The 16,878-nt window shown below is 42.3% G+C and overlaps 2 protein-coding genes across 5 annotated transcripts in view; both read left to right on the top strand.

Annotated features, from left to right (window-relative positions):
• LOC124043894 (disintegrin and metalloproteinase domain-containing protein 23-like) overlaps nucleotides 1–13,039 on the top strand; it is a 39,080-nt gene extending 26,041 nt beyond the window's left edge. Inside the window, exons 18-27 of one of the 4 annotated variants that reach the window (XR_006840404.1) lie at nucleotides 4,417–4,497; nucleotides 4,589–4,639; nucleotides 4,774–4,837; nucleotides 5,005–5,110; nucleotides 5,270–5,389; nucleotides 5,630–5,798; nucleotides 6,082–6,193; nucleotides 8,075–8,165; nucleotides 10,210–10,390; nucleotides 11,136–13,039. Coding sequence is in view for 2 of the 4 variants with exons in the window: in XM_046363002.1 (XP_046218958.1) it covers nucleotides 4,417–4,497; nucleotides 4,589–4,639; nucleotides 4,774–4,837; nucleotides 5,005–5,110; nucleotides 5,270–5,389; nucleotides 5,630–5,798; nucleotides 6,082–6,193; nucleotides 8,075–8,165; nucleotides 11,136–11,181 (840 nt within the window). In the remaining 2 variants the exon portion in view is untranslated. Of the gene's footprint in view, nucleotides 1–4,416; nucleotides 4,498–4,588; nucleotides 4,640–4,773; nucleotides 4,838–5,004; nucleotides 5,111–5,269; nucleotides 5,390–5,629; nucleotides 5,799–6,081; nucleotides 6,194–6,992; nucleotides 7,084–8,074; nucleotides 8,166–10,209; nucleotides 10,472–11,135 lie in introns of all 4 variants that reach the window. The other 3 variants (XR_006840403.1, XM_046363002.1, XM_046363003.1) reach the window with 3 other exon arrangements.
• A 2,741-nt stretch (nucleotides 13,040–15,780) lies between these two features.
• LOC124044415 (protein FAM237A-like) lies at nucleotides 15,781–16,657 on the top strand. Its single transcript, XM_046364056.1, has 2 exons — nucleotides 15,781–16,144; nucleotides 16,509–16,657. Exons 1-2 carry the CDS (start codon nucleotides 15,781–15,783, stop codon nucleotides 16,655–16,657), a joined length of 513 nt encoding a protein of 170 aa, XP_046220012.1.
• Nucleotides 16,658–16,878: the final 221 nt, after the last annotated feature.

Here is a 16,878-nt window from a genome sequence, read left to right as displayed (position 1 = left end):
TTGTTGTGAAGATGGGGAGAGATAATGTATGTCTGTTATAAAAAAAGATGATCTGCGTTTTTAAGACAAAAATCAACTGTACTAGTTGTTCAGGCTCTGATCTTGCCCCATCTTGATTACTGTCTGGTAATATGGTCAGGTGCAGCAATGAAAGACATAGCAAGCTGCAGCTGGCTCAAAATAAAGCAACTTGCCTGCACACACAGATGTTACTCGTAGGAGTTCAGTTTCTTCAACTTGTTCAATGGTCACAACAACAGGCTTGATAGTCTTTCATGGTTGTGGCTTCTCTTTTAGTCTTTTTAAGAAACATTTGTGTGTTGAAAATGCCTAACCATTTGTATAATCTATTTGCATACACTTCAAACAGACACAAATACCAGACATGCCACTATGGGTTTCTTCACTGTACCCAAACCAAAACAGATTTAATGTGTCGCTCAGTTATGTATAGAGCCATGTCATCGTGGAATGTTCTGCCACCAGAGATTACTCAAACAAAAAGCAAGTTTAGCTTTAAAAAACATATTGTATCACAGCTCCTCTTTAAAGATCTCCTCTCTAAAGATCTTTATTTAACTAGGCAAGTCAGTTAAGAACAACTTCTTATTTTCAATGACCACCTAGAAACAGTGGGTTAATTGCCTTGTTCAGGGGCAGAACAACAGATTTTTACCTCGTCAGCTCAGGGATTTGATCTTGCAACCTTCCTGTTACTAGTCCAACACTCTAACCACTATGTTAGGTTACCTGCCACCCCATCTAATTGAACTGTAATGTATATAAGAATATGAATAGGTACAGTGCCTTCAGAAAGTATTCACACCCCTTGACTTTTTCTATGTTGTGTTGTGTTACAGTCTGAATTTAAAATGGATTAAGTGTAGATGTTTTGTCACTGGTCTCCACACCATACCCCATTATGTCAAATGTTTTTTAATCGTTTTTACAAATTATGAAAAGCTGAAATATCTTGAGTCAATAAGTATTCAACCCCTTTTTTAGGGAAAGCCTAAATACATTCAGAAGTAAACATTTTCTAAACAAATCACATAATAAGTTGCATGAACTCTGTGTGCAATAATAGAGTTTAACATGATTTTTGAATGACTACCTCATCTCTGTACCCCACACATACAATTATCTGTAAGGTCCCTCAGTCAAGCAGTGAATTTCAAACACAGATTCAACCATAAAGACCAAGGGAGGTTTTCCAATGCCTCGCAAAGAAGGGAATCTATTGGTAGATGGGTACAAATACAAAAATCAGAAAATTGAAAATCCCCTTTACTTTGGATGGTGTATAAGTCACTACAAAGATACAGGCGTCCTTCCTAAGTGGCAGGCGTCCTTCCTAACTCAGTTGCTGAAGAGGAACGAAACCTCTCAGAGATTTCACCATGATGCCAATGTTGACATTAAAACAGTGACAGAGTTTAATGGCTGTGATAGGAGAAAACTGAGGATGGTAGTTACTCCAACATGGTAGTTACTCCACAATACTAACCTCATTGACAGAGTGAAAAGAAGGAAACTTGTACAGAATAAAAAATATTCCAAAATATGAATTCTGTTTTGCAACGAGGCACTAAACTAATCCAGCAAAAAATGTGGCAAAGTTATTCACCTTTTGTCCTGTATAAAAAGTGTAGCTCAGTTGGTAGAGCATGGTGCTTTCAACGCCAGGGTTGTGGGTTTGATTCCCATGGGGGATCAGTCTGAAAATGTATGTGCTCATTACTGTAAATTGCTCTGGATAAGAGTGTCTGCTAAATGTAGAACATGGAAGGTGCTATGTTTGGGCTGAGTACCACTCTCCATATGTTCAAGCATAGTGGTTGCTACATCATGTTATGGGTATGCTTGTAGTCATAAAGGACAGAAGAGTTTTTCAGGATAAAAAAGAAAAGCAATTGTGCTAAACACAGGCGAAAACCTAGTTCAGTCTGCTTTCCACCAGACACTAACCTAAAATGCATTGCCAAATCTACACTGGAGTTGCTTACCATGAAGACAGTGAATGTTCCTGAGTGGCGAAGTTACAGTTTTGACATAAATCTGCTTCAAAATCTATGGCAAGATCTGAAAATGGTTGTCTAGCAGTGATCAACAACCAAATTGACAGAGCTTGAAGAATTATGAAATTAATACTGGGCAAATACTGTCCAATCCACGTGTGCAAGGCTCTTAGAGACTTACCCAGAAAGACTCACAGCTGTAATCGCTGCCAAAGATGATTCTAACACGTATTGACTCAGGGGTGTGAATACTTATGTAAATGAGATATTTCTGTATTTAATTTGCAAAATATTTTCAACATTTTCTATAAACATGTTTTCACTTTGTCATTATGGGGTATTGTGTGTAGATGAGCAAAAACATATTGAAATACATTTGAAATACAGAATTCAGGCTGTAACACAACAAAATGTGGAATAAGTCAAGGGGTATGAATACTTTTGTTGTATACCCCCCCCTTTTCCCCTCAGAACAGCCTCAATTTGTCATGGCATGGACACTACAAGGTGTGGAAAGCGTTCCACAGGAATGCTGGCCCATGTTGACTCCAATGCTTCCGACAGATGTGTCAAGTTGGCCTGATGTTCATTGGGTGGTGGACCGTTGCAGTTCTTGACACAAACTACCATACCCCGTTCAAAGGCACTTCAATCTTTTCTCTTGCCCATTCACCCTCTGAATGGCACACATACACAATCCATGTCTCAATTGTCTCAAGGCTTAGAAATCCTTGTTTAACTTGTCTCCTCCCGTTCATCTACACTGATTGAGGTGGATTTGAAGTGGATTGAATCAATAAGCAATCATATGTCATGAAAAGAGCAGGTGTTCATAATGTTTTGTACACTCAGTGTATAAGTGTATATACACTATTCAATTAGGGTAAAAAGCTGTTTGGTTTTTATTGTCAGGAATCTTGCCATAGAGGCAGCTCTGCAGAGTGGTCACTTGTTGGCACAGCCACAAAGTCATAAAATCTGATTTTAAACATGCACATAATCAGGCCTTGACCTGTGCGGGGGTGGGTGAAATAGCCACGTTTGTATATGAAACTGAATTTGGCACATTGGCCACATTTTTAATTCCGGGTGGGTAACCTCTGGGCACACGATGGTTGAATCAACGTTGTTTCCACAACGTTGAACCAATGTGGAACAGATGTTGAATTGACATATGTGCCCAGTGGGTAGTCAGATTTGGCCACAAAGTCTTGCAGGTTTGGGGGTCTGTTGAAGACCATACATGGGGGATGTTTAAAGATGGGTTTCAGTTGTGGGTCAATATCAACAATGTACCAGTGCTTCCTGATAATGTCATTGAATGCCTTCCCCAAGGCGTGAAGCATGAGGGGACATGTTCTGCTTTTTCATTTACTTTTGGTTGAAGGCTTTCTAATTATGTTAGACTTTCAAAATGATCATCGGCATGTTTGACCCAATTATCTTTGTACCCCCTTTCCTTAAACCTGTGTGTGAGGTCCGTGGTCTGTTACTGGTAAGAAGCATCAGAGCTACACATGAGACATTTAATGAGTGGAGGCGGATGGAAACAGTCACCTCCTTTCCGTAGGTTTCCTGTAAAGATCGGTAGAGAGGGACATTTTGTCCTTAATAACCATCACATCAAGAAAACTGATTTTGATTAATGGTTAAAAAGAGGTGCTCATTCATAGAGTTTAGATAAGCATGGAGTTCCTAGAGTTCTTCCTGAGTCCCTGTATAGATCAGGAAAATATTATCTAAATATCTAAATGTTAGTTGGAGTAACTGTCAGTTGGCTTTTCATAGCCGATAATTAAGAGTATCTCTACCACTCCTGCTGTCTCTAGAGAGTTGAAAACAGCAGGTCTGGGACAGGTAGCACGTCTGGTGAACAGCTCATGATTCCATAGCCGCAGGCAGAACAGTTGAAACTGGAGCAGCAGCACGGCCAGGTGGACTGGGGACAGCAAGGAGTCATCATGCCAGGTAGTCCTGAGGCATGGTCCTAGGGCTCAGGTCCTCAGAGAGAGAGAAAGAGAGAATTAGAGAGAGCATACTTAAATTCACACAGGACACCGGATAAGACAGGAGAAGTACTCCAGATATAGCAAACTGTCCCTAGCCCCCCGACACATAAACTACTGCAGCATAAATACTGGAGGCTGAGACAGGAGGGGTCAGGAGGGGTCAGGAGACACTGTGGCCCCATCCGATGATACATATAGGACCTTCCACCCCCACCTGGGATATGGATGCCTAATGAAGACCTAAGGGTTGAAATGTTTTATCAATAAAATCATCTGAGAGCATGAACAGCAGTGGGCAGCGTTTTCCTTTAGTTTTTTTTCTTAGTGTTGCGTGATCTACCAAAGTGGTACAGGAAATTCCACTCTTGTTTTTTCTCCCTCTATATCAGTTCTACCCGCGAGGTTATAGTTGTCGCTATGCGGTGAATGACTGTGACATCTCAGAGACATGCTCAGGAGACTCTGGCCAGGTGAGTTGGGCTCTAACCATTATACATCTCTAAGAAAGGATGAAACCTTCAGCTCTGTTTAAAGGAAATATCTGTATATCGTTCATTGTAGTGCCCTCCTAACCTTCACAAACAAGATGGCTACCACTGTCAAGTCGACCAGGTGAGCAGCATGATCACTGAGACAAAACGACATGCTCAAATCTATTCAGATTGTGCGATTTAGAGAATGGTCGTCACCATAAGCTTGCTTGAACAGATAGGGAATGAATGAGTGTGCCCTTTTTTTCTCTTTAGGGACGCTGCTATGGTGGAGAGTGCAAGACCAGGGGGAACCAGTGCAAATACCTCTGGGGTTCAAGTGAGTTCAAAATCCCTTTCGCTTAAGTTGCTTTGCTCACTGCAAGATATGCAAAAATATGTGGTCGAACAGAATCTGAAACGGCTGTCTGCGCTCCAGTTATGTTGGCTTGTTGTGAGGTGTGGTCATCCTCCCTTTCTCCTCTCCTATGTTGCGTCTTCCTGCAGAGGCAGGAGGCTCCGAGAAGTTCTGCTATGAGAAGCTCAATACAGAGGGAACAGAGAAGGGAAACTGTGGGAAGGATGGAGAGAAATGGCTCCAGTGCAGCAAGCAGTGAGTTGAACATGATACCAAATATACACTGTACACTGTAGCTGTGCACTATGCCAGAACAAACATTCATGTGTCGCTGTATCTGTTCTACATCAATGTAGTACTCACAAAGTATCAGTGTTCCCTTCGCTCTAACTCTCTCGGACTCTCTGCCTGCAGCGATGTGTTCTGCGGGTCCCTGCTGTGCAGCAACATAGGACGCAACCCCCGCATCGGGATGATGAAGGGAGACATCACCCCCACCTCCTTCAACCATCAGGGCAGGCTGGTGGACTGCAGGTGAAGACAACCGTCTCACCTCACATGTCAACACACAGAGACAACAGCCACGGATACTCTCTGACCTCTCTCTTACGGCACCCTCTCTCTGTCTCTCTGTCTCTCTGTCTCTCTGTCTCTCTGTCTCTCTGTCTCTCTGTCTCTCTGTCTCTCTGTCTCTCTGTCTCTCTCTCTCTCTCTCTCTCTCTCTCTCTCTCTCTCTCTCTCTCTCTCTCTCTCTCTCTCTCCCTCCCCCCACAGTGGTGGCCATGTTCTTTTGGACGATGAGACTGATTTAGGCTATGTGGAGGACGGGACGCCCTGTGGGCCGTCCATGATGTGCCTTGACCGCAAGTGTCTGCCCATCCAGTCCCTCAACATGAGCGCCTGCCCAAGTGGGCCCAACAGCCAGGTGTGCTCAGCCCACGGGGTAAGTCCAGGGGAGCTGCTTAACCCTCTAGGTGTACCCATACGAGCCCAGAAGATTACCGTAACCTTGAATGCTCTATTATTAACCATAAGTGTCCACAATGGTGTTTCCAGTGACAATGTCAATTAAGTGACATATTCACTACAATGTCAACAAGCGTGTAAAATCTCATCCCCAGCATGCGGTAACCATTGAACCTGGGACGTATTCACTTGTTATGGAGCATAGGTTAATGAAGTCCTCCCTGCCCGCCTCTCTTGCTCCCTCTATCATACCTGGCCAGGTGTGTAACAATGAGGCGACGTGCACCTGTGACACGACATGGGCGGGGACAGACTGCAGCATGCCCGACCCCCCCAAGGAGCCTGCACCCGCAGAAGATGAAGGACCAAAGGGTTTGTTTCCATCTAGTTTTCAGAGCGTCCCTATCTCCTCTCCGTGATAGACTAAATATAACGTCCTTTTCTTGAGTACGGTCAGTCCATTGTGTTTTGTATCACATTGAAAGTAGATTTGTTAATATGTCAGTTATTATCAAGTAACCTCTTCTGTCTAAAGATCAACGCTACAGGTCACAGAACATTTGCACATGTCAATGTGATTGAAAGGTCATTCAAGATGGCGCTGGCTTTTAACTACTGTGCCTTTTAGTTCCTGTTTGTCTGTTTTTTCATTTGTAATTGTTTTTAAATTGTTGTTTTTTATTGCTGTTTTTATTGGTTTACTTTTATTGCCCTTATTGTTTTACAACCATGTTTTATTGTGTTATTTTATTGTTTTTTTTAAAGTGCTAATTGTAACAGCACTTTAAGCTGCTATTGCTTGTATGAAAGGTGCTAAACAAATCAAGTTTATTATTACCATTAATATTGTTATAATAACATGGAACAGGTACACAGATACGTCTAATGATTCCCAGGAGAATAGAGAAAGATGTTCTAGCTGAGGCCTCTCGCTGCTAATATCACCATGCATCACAGATATAGAGAGCCTGTTGAACATAAACACATTTCTATTGGCTGTTATAAGTCAGTGGATTTCCTAGGGCTTTCGACAGCAGGTGGAGGGGAGGCGGAATGGACAGTTGCCAAGGGAACCGCATCACTCTACCCATGTTACTGAAGCAGAACAGAAGCCTGCTGTTTGTTGTGACCAGGTGGTAATAATGATAATGCTCCTTTTCCCTCTGCGCAGTGAGCGTGGCAACTAACAGGCTGATAGGGGCAGTAGCAGGGACCATTCTGGCCCTGGGGGTGATTTTTGGAGGCACGGGGTGGGGAGTAGAGTAAGCATCTTTATCCGTTTCCACAGCTCTTCCTCTCATTGTGGTGCCTCAGTGTGCTGGCTGAGGGTCTCGTGACCCGGCCTGAGCCCGTGTGTACGTCCTGGTGGCTTTGTCTCGTGTTGGTGGTGACCATATAAATGTCATGTGATTGGATGTTTCAGTGTCATGTGATTGATCGATGGATTCCCCTTATCCCGCCATTTCCTGTTGTTCCCCCATTATTATTAGTCTCCCTCTTCCTCTTTTTTTCCTATTCTTCCTCTTCTTCTTCTTCCTCTTCTTCCTATTACTCGTCATGTGGCTCCTCTTCTGATCCTCTCCTTTCTGGGGCATGTGGGGCATGGAGATAGACCCCAGTCAAGGGAAGTGATTCGCAGTGAGATAGCCTGTCTTTCAGTGGTGGGCTGTGTGGTGACTGGGACTGCCAAATAGTGCCATGTGGTCATTTTCCACGATTCAAATCCTCATATAGATCACCTAAGACAGAACCTTTACGTAACCTGTCATCGGAAGCTAATGTAGGTTAGGGTGAGACTGTAGCTAGGTACATGCCACCATAAAGGAGTAAAACAACTCAGTTTAAGATGATACAGTAAGAGAGAGAGGTCTATGGTCTCCTGTGGTTTGCTGTGTGCTTAACCACCATGTTTATCGGGACCATTGCTCTGCCCAACTTTTCAACTTAGTGGTCTGTCTTTTCAGAACCTCCGCCCGTAGACAATAGACAATAGGGTCCCTGAAATGTAGACTTGACCTTTGAATTTACAAGCAAAGGGCTACATCACATTCACGATCACTACTACCATGGTAACATTACTGTAGGAGGGTCTGATGAGCATGCAAAAAATAAACCACAGATGTAATCAGTCAGTTCAATGGGTATTCTCATGCTATGTGTTCTTGTTCTTAACATCTGTGTAAGATCATCCATGTGTAGAGAAATGCCATACGTGAGGCGCTCATTGTCTTTCTCCCCCATAACCCTTCGCAGGTCCTAGTGCCACCAATCTTATAATAGGCTCCATCGCCGGAGCCATCCTGGTAGCTGCCATAGTGCTGGGGGGGACTGGATGGGGCTTTAAGTAAGCAACACGCCGCATGTCTCTCCTACCGTGACTCTGGCATCCCTGCTGCTGCTTATAGACACCAGGGTTTGAGCTCCTGCTACAGAATATAGACCCGAGGGGACACACAAACATACCTGATACGTAGGTCAGGTCAACCACACATAGACTTACATAGTAAGCCGTGAACACACACTTAACATAGACATATTTAAAGTAATCTTGCCTGTGCTCATGATACTTAACATTGTCTTAAAGTAACTGTCCAAGTGAAAATCTCACTTTTAAAAGTTAATATTCTGCTAACTCATGCCCAAATAATGTTGTTGACTCATTTTATACTCGTATTTTTGGCCAAAGCATAAATTGGAGGGGAAAAAAACACTTAAAAAACCCCACTTAAAAAAATGCTTGCTATTTCCTCATAGAGGATGATGCCATCCTCCTGAGGAGGCTCAGCTGGCCAATCAATAGTCTACTCGCATTAATATTTTTAATGACCAGTATACGCCCACACTATTCGAACACAGAAAACATTTTTTTAACAGTACAATTGGAAGGAAAACTATTTAACACATATTTCATAGAAATCTGGAAACATTGGACAGTTACTTTAATAAAGGTCCACATTCAGTAATATAGGGTGATTATCATAGAGATTATGTTGGAGAGGTGGTGGGCATCTGTGCGTCTGTGGCAGAACCTCAAACTGATAAGACGGGCACAGCTCAAAGCTTGACGTGCATGTTCAATACAGTTACTAAACCTGCTGGTTAGGGCGGAAGGTAGCCTAGCGGTTAGAGTGTTGGGCCAGTAACAGAAAGGTTGCTGGTTTGAATACCTGAGCCGTTAAGGTGAAACATCTGTTGATGTGTCCTTGAGCAAGGCACTTAAACCTTATTTGCTCCAGGGGTGCCGTACTACTATGGCTGACCCTGTAAAACAACACATTTCACTGCACCTATCTGGCGTATGTTACAATATAACATATATTCTTTTTTTGGGGGGGTAGCAGAAAAATAATTTCATCAGTTTTATAAGAGCACTTGTAGACCAAACTGTTCTTATTACTAATTTAGTCTATGGATTAAGATTATACCTCCTTTACACATACTCTTCCAGATTGTACATGTCTACACTGAGCATACCAAACATTAGGAACACCTTCCTAATATTGAGTTGCATCCCCCCCAAGCTGTTGAGTGTGAAAAACCCAGCAGCATTGCAGTTCTTGACACAAACCGGCACCTACTACCATACCCCCTTCAAAGGAACTTAAATATTTTGTCTTGCCCATTCACCCTCTGAATGGCACACATACACAATTCATGTCTCAATTGTCTCAAGGCTTAATTATCCTTGTTTAACCTGTCTCCTCCCCTTCATCTACACTGATTGAAGTGGATTTGAAGTGGAACGAATCAATAAGCAATCATAGATTTCACCTGGATGCACCTGGTCAGTCTATGTCATGAAAAGAGCAGGTGTTCATAATGTTTTGTACACTCAGTGTATATACACAATATTCAATTAGGGTAAAAACACTGTTTGGCTTTTATTGTCATTAATCTTGTCATGGAGGCAGCTCTGCAGAGTGGTCACTAGCGTGACATCAATAAGGGATCATAGCTTTCACCGGGATTCACCTGGTCAGTCTATGTTATGGAAAGAGCAGGTGTTCTTAAATGTTTTGTGTACTCAGTGTAAAATACATAGCCAGCTAGTTTACTGTGTGATGCAGTATGCTACGTTCCCTAATCTGAGGAATCAAGTGCCAATCGCTCGCTAGTAAGCCTGCTGTCTCAAGCAACAGGAGTGTTACACACCCTAAATCTAAAGTAGGAGAAAGAAGGAGTTGATAAGTGTTATACTGCAGCCACCAAAGCATGCCAGTTAGCAACACATCATGTTTCTCACCCCAAAAAATATTTCTGCATGTAGACTTGGTTGACTTGGAGAAGGTCAGTTCATTGCACAAAGGCTGAGCCCAACTCAGGATGACATGCTCCTGGGTTACCATACTCTTATCACTACCATAATCTTTTTCTCAATCTGGTACGAGGGTTCAAGGGTGAGAGTTTAAGCGGAAGTGGTGAGAGAGAAGCCAGGGCCATATTGTTGGCCGCAGCCTTTGTGCCATGGCTGGCCACACCCACCTGGATGGCCAGGCTCCGCCCTAGAGCAGAGCAGGACTCCTGGACCCGCCCACACCAGCTGCCATTGCTGCCTGCTTCACAGACCTGGTACAGACACGGCGCATTGAGCTGCATGACCCACCACGCACATCAATAGTGCCACCTCCCACTGGCCTACTATTGAAACAGGTGCATGACAGACTGCTAGAAGCCCCACATCAAGCCACATTACGGGGAGGTTATGCATAACTCTCCTGTTGGTGTTATCTTGTTGTTGGTGTTGTTGTCGTTGTTGTTGTTGTTGATGTGCTGTTGTTGTCTCCTCTTTCCCCCTTTAATAGAGTACATTTTTGTTGGTTCTTCTCTCTCCCCCCAGATGGTAATGTTTTGAATGGAACTAATATATTTTCCTGTCAGAGATGGTAATGAGAGATTCGTGTCCTATCCTTGTCCTTGTGTTTTGGAAAGCTAACTGTATGCCACATGGACTAGCACAGCCTCTTCTCATTGCCTCCAGCACCATATTATGAAACACAAAACACATTTGAAACACAAAATGGATGTCATTACAATGCAGAAGAATTGACTCATAGGTCAATCGGAAAGACTTAACGACAGCATTACACATACCAATAGTGAACATATCAAATCAATCTAGGGGGGGATCTAGTGACCTCACTGAAGCGCGTAGCTGCAGGGAGCGGTCCAGTGCGAAAGGAACAGATATGGCTCCTGTTGTCTAAGAGATGAGTGTGGCTGCTTCTCCACGGTGCACTGACTGTACCACCATCATCAGTAATATACCATGTATTGATCCCTGTCTTCTTTCCCCAACTCTCCCCTGAACGCGAAGAAATGTGAAGAAGCGGCGGTACGACCCCAACGCCAGTGCCATATAAGGCCGGAGGAGAGGTCGAAGGGCACAGAGGGATCCTCTGGACTGCACTTACAGCTGCTGATTTTTGGCATTAGATTTACTTGAAAACGAAATAGAGGACAATTTAACAAATTCCATCTTAGTCATGTAGAAATGCAGCCTTCTTCAACCCCACCCACCTAACAACCCCATCCTGATCTCTAGAGCCACAGAACTCCTCTCCTTTTCCTTTCATCGTTAGTGCCAGTGCACAGGCGTTCAGGCGGAACTCACACCATTATATTCTCTCACCAGGCATGATTTCCCGCACAGAGCGTGCAGCTCGCTGGCTCTGGCATGAGGGGCCCTCGCTAAAGGACTTTGCATGGCTACCAAAGCTATGAACGACACACAGCAAATCAACAAACAAACAAAAAAAGAAGAGAGAAATCACTACTGAATCGTCAGATGGAGGAGAATAGCCTCATTAAAAAAACAAACCCGGTGGTACCCTGAACAGGCTCCTCCTCCTTAGGTCACCACAATGAGAGGAAGAGGACTGCATGCTAGAACCCAAATGGGAAATGCAGACCACATTCAATAAATTGAAGCATATATCGGGCAACATTGTACATAAAAGAGGAGAACGAGTTCAGATTCTGAATTATAACATATCATTTTACACTGACACACTCTGCTTCTGTTTTATCTTTAAGCATGTTGTATAGCGGGTGTTTTTGGCAATGTTAATGAAAAACAGTAACGCAATTATGATTTGGGCCAAAATGCTATGGATAACCAGACAATGTCATAGTCTGTCTATTAGGTGTTACCACGCGCTACATTCTGTATTTATCCAATATAGAGGTCAAGGGTCAGGTTCAGTATACACAGTACAGATGAGAGGTCAGATTTAGGGGTCTACATGTGTCTTCTCTAGAGGTCAGGGGAACAGCGATGGTGACAGAAAGAATGATCGCGGATTATCCAGTCTATGACTGATGTCATGGGGTTCCTTAAGTACTTCCAGAAGTGACTCAAAAGCCAAAGAATCAATCACGTGGAATGTTTGGATGTTGTCGCACACAGAGCACTTTCCCCTTTGTCTGCAGTCTGTGTGCCTCTCTCTCCCAGTGCTGCAGACAGGCATGCAGTGTGTCCCTGCAGATTAGTCCCAACTGTGTTACCAGGTGGTGTCACTATTTAACAGTCCTCATCAACACCCACTATACTGGCTAGCTTGGCGCTCTCCATAAACTCTTGCTAGAAATCAAGTTCAGTTCTACTGGTACGCTGCATGCATTCACACTATAGTGGGCTTATAATTCTATAAGGGAGTCCCAAAAATCTGCAAGCTAAAATACGCTACAAAAGATAGGTGCATGTCAACAAACAAAACATTTAACTTTTATTTCTATGCAAAGAAAGATATTGCACAAACTTATGGGTTATTAAATGTAATAATGATATCAGTATAAACATGGAACAAAAACCTTTGCGAATCAGACAACCTTTTGTATTCGGCCACTCCCACATCTCGTTTCATTTAGCTTCAAAGTACTGAACTAAAGAATGGAAAAGCATAATTAAATTCATACATCCAAGTGAAAAGAACATCCTTTTACGTTTGTGGAATCAAAGGCAAATGTTATTTTTGTGTGTTTTTCCACCAATCTAAGATGACATTTCTAATCTGACATACTGTATGTGCCGAGGCTTCAACAGGTTACTTTTCCAGGACTTTAGTTTCCAGCCCAGCTGACAGACAGACAGTTGGTGTGTTCCAGGTGCTGCCATAGCACTGGCATTGTGTAAACCTCCATATTAGTCATCATCTCGTGTCCCTATCAACACTGCATCATGTACAGTTGGACCGACGAATAAACTACTGAAGTATTTTATCCAAGAGCCCCTGTCTTTCTTTTGAGCCTTAGAACTGTAGAACTGTGCTTAAAGGTCCAGTGCAGTCAAAATGTGATTTTTCCTGTGCTTTACATATATTTACACACTATGAGGTTGGGAATAAAAAGGTTAAATTGTGAAAATGATGATAATGTTGTTTTAGTGTAAGAGCTGTTTGAAAAGACCGGCAGAAATGTAAGCCTGATTTGGTGGGATGGAGTTTTGGCCTGCCTGGCGACATCACCAGGCGGTATAATTTATTAGATCAATAACAAAGAGAGTTTCAAACCTCTCTGCTAACAACAACTAGTTTTTAGGTTACATATCCCCCCCATTAAGCTCGTCCAATTAGGCCCCTCATCCAGACCACTCCCAGACAGTCCCAGCACAATTATTGCTTGAGAAATTGCTCTTTGCTAAGAAGCAATTATTTTTCATTTTGACCATTTACATTTTTTAAATAACAGTAAGGTACTTAATTGTTACCCAGAAATGATTTGATATTGGGATAAAAACAGCTGCATTGGACCTTTAAATAATGCAGTCAAGCTATAAAAGTGCAGTAGAGAATGAATACGAGGTTAGAGCATGTTGTACTGTGCTTAAGTCGGTATATAAATCCATCATGTGATACTGACCACCTCCTGTTCTCAGACGTGTGTGATATGAACTTTGAGCGTACTATAAACATGTAGGTGGGCCCTGTGTCACGAAGAGATCGAGTCATCAGCCAGGAAGTGCAGCTCAAACTCAAACGAAATAAAGTCCTCCAAAGTGTTGAAGCTTTTGTCACATATGTACAGTGTAACAAAACCTTTCCAAATGTTTACACCATCTAATGAATAATGATTCCTAAACTTCCTGCCTATAATCACTCTAACATTATGATTTGAACTTTAATATTCCCAATTTTTCTGAGGTGATTGCTTCCTTTAATTGAAAGACAATTCTAGTGTCTTATCCCGTCAAAACACCAGAGAGAGAAAATGTGGAACTTTCATCATAAAACCTCTCTTAAGGTGTCATTAGAAGGATGAATAACTTGGTGGTAGCCCACCGCAGCCCACTTATCTATGGCTTCTCACTAAGGCTCCAATTAACTCCCAGATCACGCATGCATGTGGCATTTCACTAAAAGCATTGGCACACGGCTTACGTAGCACGCCAGTACTCCTGTGTGTTTCGTTTGCACTGCAACCGGAAATAAGGACTTTCCAAGTTGACCCAGAGTCAGATCTCCTGCTGTCTTCCTTTCCGTGACTCTTCAACTTGAATGAAGCTGGGCTGTACTCATGGCTGTGCAGCAGTCTGACTCATTCACTCAGGAATATGGTTATACCCAAACTGCTTGAAATAGGTAGTATTTATCCCTGAGATGTGAGTTAGGATATGCAAATTCTCCTAGAAGTTCTGTAAGAAATTCTCATATCTGAATAAAGTAAAGGTTCTTTGCACAAGGTTGAAAATAGAGGAGATTCCCCCCAAAATTTGGGGGGGTTTAAACAACCAATTGTTTCATTATGAATAGGGTCCGTTTTTACTAACCTATGACCTACTCAGTAAACATTTATCATGCAACAGAAAAGAATCAACCAAATAGCCTGTTTCTTGAACATGTGTTTACTTGCTTACTCCTGGACTTGCTTTCTTACCAAGAAATATGTCTGATAATATCTCTGAAAGGTTTATAGTCACAGTTCCTGTTGTTTTGTTAATACCAGCTTTAACCACAGACCAGAGGCCTAATCCAAGGTTGTTCATAAAACCACCTTTTCAGTTCTTGACAAAGTTTATTCAGATGGATTATTAATATATTAATGAAATATTGTTGTTTTTGTTTATTATGTTTTTGTATAGGGGATTTAAAAACAAAGGAACAGATTGACGCACTGCCAAAGAGGAAGGTCTAGGTTATAGCCTCTGTGGACATGAAATAACCCTCCCTCCAGTGTAAAATTCCTGAAGAATGATGTGTAACAATGTACATTTCAATTCACATTTTATGCAAATGATGAACCTGTCCAATAGAAATCAGCATGTGACAGTCAGACAGTGTTCAATCACTTCCATTGGAACGCTAATAAACTATTTGGCCATCCCCCTTAGATAGACTGACGTACTGTATTTGAGAGCAAACAGATGCGCATCTAAACATCGAGGGCTGCACAAACTACATCACTCTACAAAAGGTAAGTCCCTGTTTTGCACATGTTGTATTTTACGAGCTTTTTCGTGTAGATTTAATAAAAAACTGAAATTTGAACGCTTTGTTTGAGAAATATTTGTTGCCAGGTTAATCTTGCAAAATGTACTTTATTCGAAATAAAGCAGTTTAAAATAAAAGCTTAGTAGGCCTTTCACTTTTATGATATTTCCTCACACAACAGTTATATGCCTACTTTCCATCAATATTTGGCATGTTATTTATAAAAAAAATCATACTTCAAAATAGAGTGCCTGATATTTGTTCGGAACATATTACTTTATTTGTATTTTATGGTAAAAATAACTATGTTTTAATCTTTACCATTTCAAGGGAATAGTTTATTCTGAGAACATGTACATTCCTATGGGCTATCTTTAACAATAGCCTAATTCAAATATCCATTCTGAAAATAGAATGCAGGGATAACATTATGTTTGATTAGAGACAAAGTTGTTTTGGTGAATATTGGCGTCGTTCATGTTTTACCAACATTTACATTCTGTCTCAACACAGATGGATACTACAATGCTCAACATGTTTCTGGCTACAGTGCTGCTCGTGGGCTGTGTATGTGTAGTACCTCTCCAAGGTCAGAAGCCAGGACAGGTGGACCCCCTGACTCTGAGCAGGGCATCACAGTGCTGGACCTCCTCCTCAGAGCTCCTGCTGGAGATGCGCTCCCCGAGGATCGCTGACACCGTGCCTGCCTTCTGGGACCTGATGGTGTTCCTCAAGTCGTCAGACAACAGGAAGCACAGTGCTCTATTCTGGGACCTGGCCCAGGTCTTCTGGGACATCTATGTGGATTGTGTCCTGTCCCGGACCCATGGACTGGGGAGGCGGCAGCTAACTTGGCCCCATGAGCAGATCACTGCAACGCGCTCACTCGTCACTGACAGTAAGTACCTGTCTCTGACACTTTTCTCTCCAGTTTACGGTTTGGGCGTCGATACTTTTTAAGGAGCCGAGTTAGGCTCTGTCTGTGTGTACGGGATACATTTTCTATTGCAACTGATATCAAGGCTGATCTGGTGCCATGAATACAACACAGAAGTAGCCTATAAACGTGTGTTGTGAGATAATGACTGCTACGTTGTGTGTTGCTGTACATATCATTGATTTAGTCAATTGCAAGTCACTGTTAAAAGATCATTATGATGAGATGATGGGATCTGATCTGTACACATAACCATGCTTAAATCTCAGACTGAAACATATTCATCACTAGTAATGAATCGTTTTTTTCCGACTTTATCTTGCAGAATCTTTTGTTCAGGACTCACAGACTAACTTCTCCAAACTGAAGGAGTCATCTCAGGGATGGCTAAAGATCCAGGTTCAGCACTTTGGACCAGGCATTTTAAATCACATCACTCGCACCAGGGGGGTCAAGAGTAGATCTATTCTTTAACCACACATTATAATTCAACCAAGTCCATATGTCCTATTGACTTTTTCTACCTTTGATGTGTTGAATAAAACATATTACCATCAGTGTTTGTCGTGTGTATGACAATGCATGGACGCCACTGTACGTTTGTGAGGATTAGGGTGACTCATCTATATTAATTACAGCTACATTGCAACATTTCGAAAGGGTGAGACCATTGGTTGGAAATATTGAAACGGGGC

Source organism: Oncorhynchus gorbuscha, linkage group LG09, assembly GCF_021184085.1.
Source record: "Oncorhynchus gorbuscha isolate QuinsamMale2020 ecotype Even-year linkage group LG09, OgorEven_v1.0, whole genome shotgun sequence".
Lineage (NCBI taxonomy): Eukaryota > Metazoa > Chordata > Actinopteri > Salmoniformes > Salmonidae > Oncorhynchus > Oncorhynchus gorbuscha.
This window is presented reverse-complemented; position numbering and strand designations above follow the sequence as displayed.